The following is a 6,152-nucleotide window of genomic DNA, read 5'->3' as shown; positions in this document are numbered from 1 at the left end:
ACTCCAAACAGAGAACTTGCTATATTCCCAACTAAATCGATTGCCCCTCTCTTATTTCGGGCGCTTGACATAAATTCAAATGCTGTTCTCAATTCACTTTCTGCTTGCTGGAAATGATGAACCACAAACTTGCATGTTGAATTTAAGTTGCTTTGATCACATAGCTTCAAAAGATTCAACGTTGAATCCTTTAGTATGTCCAGCTCTGTATTAAATGGAGCTAAATCGTAATAGATTATCATTTTCCAGTGGGATGTTATCAATTTTGTTGTTCCTACTTGTTCAAAATGTATGCCAGGAGCGGAGCGAAGTTCAGTTACGTTTACTGGTGAACAAAGAACAATCGGGAGTAAAAGTAGAGATATCAGTACTGTAGTTAATTTTATATTGGAGGACACACGTCTTTGTTTTCGTGGGACTATCTCATTGTCCATTCGTTCTTCTTTGTTATGGCGATTCTCCTGTGTTTTAATAGGTTTGTTTTCAGGAAATAAGGGTGCTAGTTTGTGAATTGGTCGCTTTAACATGCCTGTTGCGGTTTTGACATCTACGACTCGTATAAATCCATCATTACCCTTATATGTCTTCATTATTCGCCCTAAAGGCCATTGCAAAGGTTGTACATTATCTTCTTTAAGGATCACCAGTGTATTTTCTTCAATGTTTTTGCATTCTTCACGCCACTTGTTTCGAACCTGTAGTTCCATTAGGTACTCTGCCCGCCATCTTTTCCAAAACTCTTGTTTTAAGTGTGCAACCAGATTCCATCTATTCAAAAGAGATGATTTTACCTTTTCACATGTTGCGTCTACGGGTGCTGTTAGTGCATCACCAACTAAGAAATGACCTGGTGTGAGAGCCTGCAAATCATTTGGATTAGACGACATTGGTGTTAAAGGTCGTGAGTTTAAAATAGCTTCTATTTCTATAATGACGGTTTCGAGTTCCTCGTACGTTAACGTTTCAGTTGAAACGCTTCGGACCAATAGGTACTTTGCTGATTTAACCGCTGCTTCCCATAGTCCACCAAAATGAGGTGCACGAGGAGGGATGAAGTGAAATGCTATTCCTTTGTTGCTGCAAGTTTTTGTTATTTGTTCCTGAGCTACATTGGAATGGATTGTTGTTGTTAATTCCTGCAACTTGTTAGAGGCACCGACAAAATTCGTTGCATTGTCACAGTATATATTTTGGCAGCATCCGCGTCGTGCGATAAAACGTTTTAATGATCCGATAAATGCTTCTGTTGTCAAGTCGCTTACCAGTTCCAAGTGTACTGCCTTTGTCGCAAAACAACAATAAACTGCTAGGTATGCCTTATGCGGACGTTTTCCTCTCACCTTATAATGCACCCAAAAAGGCCCACAGAAGTCAACTCCGGTATTAAAAAATGGCCTGTCTGGCTGTACTCGATGCCTTGGTAAACTTCCCATGACTTGTTCAAAAGTAACTGGTTTACATCTAGTACAACGAACACAATGGTGAATAGTTGATCTTGCCATAATTTTACCCTTGATCGGCCAAAATTTTTGTCTCGCTGCTGCCAGCAGTGCTTGACCGCCGCAGTGCATATTTCGTTCATGTATGTCTTTCATTATCAGTTTTACAATAGGGTTATTGTATGGAAGGACTATCTGATGCTTTTCATCATATGTAAGTGATGATGCTTCTAACCTTCCCCCCACGCGAATTATCTTGTGTTCATCTAAAAATGGCATCAGTCCAGCAAGTGTACTTGCAGGTTTTACTGTTTGGTTGCGTTCTAACTGAATTAATTCTTCTTTTAGTTCTGACTGTTGTATGTACTTCACTATATGCCTGAGTGACAGCTCCAGTTCCATAGGGCTTAGAGCCATAGTGATATTGCTTAAATTGGTTCGCCTTGCCCGATTTACAAATCGCAGCATATATCCTACCGTATGTAGTAGAGTTCTAAATGAATTCCTGTGATTGATTCTATCGATCCAATGGATATCGTAATCAGTTGAGATTAAGGCCACTTCCCTTGTCGTTTGTTTCCATTCAGGATTCACCGGATCAATACAGAGAGTTTTATTGAATTTGCCAGGCCAGTTGCTTTCGGAACCATGAAGAAAGAGTGGACCGTATAACCACAAGTTATTTTCGAGTAATTGAGCTGGCTTGATACCCCGTGATAATGAGTCAGCTGGGTTGTCCTTAGATCTTACGTGACGCCATTGATTAGGCAAGCTAATTTCCTGAATTGCATTGATTCTATTTGCTATGAATTGTTGATGCCTTGCTGATGAAGAATTGATCCAGAAGAGAACGATTTCTGAATCAGTCCAATAATATGTTGCTACATCATGATTTATATTGTTCTTAACCTTTTTCATCAATGTCGCTCCTAATAGAGCTGAACACAGTTCTAACCTTGGAATCGTTTGTTTTTTGAGTGGAGCAACACGAGACTTGGAACACAACAATCGATTTATTAGTCGACCATCCATTAGTTTCGCTCGAACATAGACTGCGGCTCCGTATGCCTTTTGTGAAGCATCACAAAATACGTGCAATTGTATTGATTCAAGTGCTGGCATCTGTTTTCCGAATATATGACGATCTATTTTAAATTGATCTAGTACTTGTAGATCGTCATAAAAGGTAGTCCACCTAGTGTATATTTCGGTTGGTACTGCTTCGTCCCATGTTAATTGTAGTTGCCATAGGTCCTGAATTAGTATTTTTGCTGTTACGAGTACTGGACCTAGTAGTCCCAATGGGTCGAAAATTTTGGCTAGGTTCGAAGTAATGGTTCTTTTAGTAATGATTTTTAGTGGATCCAGTTTTAATTTTATGCGAAATTGATCTTCTTTTGGTTGCCAAGTCAATCCTAATGTTTTGATTGATGTTGCGTCGTCACTTTGAAAGTCCAAATCAACTTCTTGATCTTCTTTTGCAATATTTTGAAGAAGTGACGGATGGTTGGCACACCATTTACGTAGCTTGAATCCTGCTGATTCCAACAAACCTTTTAACTGAGTTTGTATATCTTTGGCAGTTTGGAGACTATTTGATCCACTTAGGCAATCATCTACGTAGAAGTCATTACTTAGTGCTGCTGCACCTAGTGGATATTTTTGCAACTCAGATTTCGCCAACTGTTGTAAGCATTTAGTAGCCAGATATGGGGCTGATCGTGTTCCATAGGTGACTGTTTTTAATCGATAAAATTGTAAGGGTTCGTTATTATTGCTTCTCCAGACTATTAATTGATATCTTTGATCTTCGGGCTGAATAATAATTTGTCTGTACATTTTTTGAATGTCAGAACAAAAGACAAATCTTGGGCACCTGAATCGAAGTAAAATCGCAAACAATTCCTCTTGAATTGTAGGGCCAGTAAACATTGTATCATTTAACGATAGTCCACTACTCGTCTTGCACGATGCATCAAATACCACTCTTAATTTCGTGGTGCTGCTATCGGGCCGTAAAACGCCATGATGTGGGATGACATAATGAGGATTAACTTGGTTGATGTCAACCCTTTCCATGTGTCCGAGATCAGCATATTCATTCATGAACTGTACATACTGTGTTTTGAGTATTACATCCTTATCGAGTCTTCTTTCCAACGCTAAAAACCTGTTAATGGCAATGTGTTTTGACTCACCAAGCAACGATGGATCTTGCTTGAAGGGTAATCTGACACTGAATCGACCGTCTTGATTCCTTTTCATATAAGTTGCAAAATGAGACTCGCACAACTCTTCGGAAGGAGACAGATTTTTGTTTGCCTTTTCTGGTTCATCTAGTTGCCAGAACCGCTCGATAACCTTCATCGTATCTTGCTCATCTTCAGAGCATATTCCACAAACTTGTGGTGAAATAATTGAATTTTGGTTAGATATTTTTCCCACCACAAGCCACCCAAGCAATGTGTTCTGTAGGATGGGGAGACCTCTGCCAAGGTTTATTTGGCCGATGGACAATAGTTGATGAGAAAACTCAGCTCCAAGTAGGAGATCGATTTTGTTTGGGGTATTGAACGACGGATCTGCCAGATTGATGTTCTGTGGTATTTTCCAGCTTGAGCTTTCAATATGAATGCTCGGCTGGTCACACACAATCTTAGGTAATACATAAGCCTCTATTCGGCTGCTAAATCCGTTAATTCTGGACGAGAAAGCTAAATTGATTCGTTGTTGCGCATCTTGTTTTTTTTTTGCCCCACACCTTCTATACATGCTGAGGTCTTTTTCGGGTTTTCACCTAACTTCTTAATTATTTGATCGGTTATCAGGTTGACTTGGGAGCCGGAATCCAATAATGCTCTGCACTCAATTTCTCTTCCATTGTTGCCTTTAACGACAACACGTGCAGTTCCTAATACCACATAATTTTTTTGGATGTTGAGATTGTTGGAGAACAGAGAAGCAGGATTTTTTGATAATGATGCCTTCTTAATCATGGATGCTTCAAGTGTGCCTTCTAAATGCAGCAAGGTGTTGTGTTTCTTGCTGCATTTTAAGCAACTGCCTGATGTGCAGTCTTTTGTGAAGTGACCATTTTTTAGACAATTGAAACATCGTTGCAATGATTTTATGAGATGTAGCCTCTTAGCTGGGGTGTCATCCAGGAACTGCTTGCATAGATGAATTGGATGATTATCTCTCTTGCATATTGGACATTTAGCTGGTGCAGTGTTAGTTGTAGCCACTGTCTTAACCCATTTTTTAATTGATGCGCTATTATTTATTGTTTCTAGCGATTGGAACCTTTGTTCAATAAATTGAAATAGTTCCTTCATAGTGATCAGCTCTCGATTGTTTGATAATGACTGCTCAAATGCTGTTTGTGTGATCTTGTCTAATTTCTTCAACGTCATATGAACAATTATGACGTCCCAATGTTCGACTGGAATGTTCTGCGCCTTAAGTCCCAATAAACACTCTTGTGAAATGTCATGCAATGTTTTAAGGCCAGAAGCGGTTTCAGTTGTCATTGCTGGTAATGCGAATAATTTGTTTAACAATGCGGTAACTAATAATCTACCATTATTGTATCTAGCCTTCAGAATCTCCCATGCGGTAATGTAGTTCTCAGCTGATGCTGGCAAATGCTTTATCAGGTTTTTGGGCTCACCAATCAAGTTAGTTGTTAAGTAGAACATCTTTTGGATAGGTTTGAATGGTTGTTCGTCTATAAGTTGTGTAAACAGGTCTCGAAACTCTACCCACTTCAGCTGGTTTCCGTCAAATATTGGAATTGTTAACTGTGGTAATTTTACTGCCTGAATTGTTGAATCGTGCTGGTAGTGAGAATTGAATGATTTTAGCTTGAGTTTCAAACAAATCTCCATGTCTTGGAGTTTTTGACTAATTTCATAATACAATTCCCAGGAGTACCCTTCAATGAATTCTTCTGATGTAGAATTCCATATTTTTTCATTGTTGTTATCGAATGCTTTGTGATAACCTTCTATCAAAGCAAGCTTGCAAGAATAAAAAACTTCATTTTGAGATTCTTGGCTTGCCATTTCAATTTCTTGACTGGATCTGTCAATGACATTTATGAGTGCTCGTTGATTACGCAACACTCTTGATAATTCTTCATTTTGTTGAAGCTGCATTGGATTTTGATTGTGTTGCCTTGGCGGCTTTTTCTGAGCATTTTCTACCTCTTGCATTTCGATTAATGCCTTGTTAAAAATACCCAAGTATTTGTTTGTCAATTCAGTCATTTTTTCATAGTAGCCCGTGGTGAAATACTCGTCTTCTGTATCTTCAGCCATAGCTTTACAAGATAATAACGTGTTGTGGTTCTTCTCTAACCTTGACCATTGTTCAGTTAACCGTAGAATTCTATCCTGATAATAGCGATTCGTCTTCCTTGAGGCTGGATCCTTCTTGAAGTTGCTGATTATCCTCTCGATCTCAGCTCCTATAGCTTGTTGTTGATCAATAAGTGTGTTGAAATGCTCCATGATAATGCCGTTCCTATTTATTGTCCTTATAGGAATATCACGTCGGGGTCACCAAAATATGTTGAGAATGCTTTTATTCTCAAGGTTCTATCAATTTGTATTTGTATACCGGAATTCCACCAAGCACATGTAACTTGTTGGACGGTATATTTGTATACTTTTTATATTCTTGAAGATACCACCGAGCACATAAACCCGTTGG

The 6,152-nt window shown here is 38.9% G+C and overlaps 1 protein-coding gene across 1 annotated transcript; it reads right to left on the bottom strand.

The window, feature by feature from the left end:
- Positions 1-97: 97 nt before the first annotated feature.
- Positions 98-3,806, bottom strand: LOC119664883 (the record flags this gene model as incomplete). The annotated part of the gene is made up of 1 exon (XM_038074244.1): positions 98-3,806. A coding segment is annotated over exon 1 (3,709 nt), but the record flags the coding sequence as incomplete, so codon positions are not given.
- Positions 3,807-6,152: the final 2,346 nt, after the last annotated feature.

Source organism: Teleopsis dalmanni, unplaced genomic scaffold (genome assembly GCF_002237135.1).
Source record: "Teleopsis dalmanni isolate 2A unplaced genomic scaffold, ASM223713v2 unscaffolded_contig_2853, whole genome shotgun sequence".
Classification (NCBI taxonomy): domain Eukaryota; kingdom Metazoa; phylum Arthropoda; class Insecta; order Diptera; family Diopsidae; genus Teleopsis; species Teleopsis dalmanni.
This window is presented reverse-complemented; position numbering and strand designations above follow the sequence as displayed.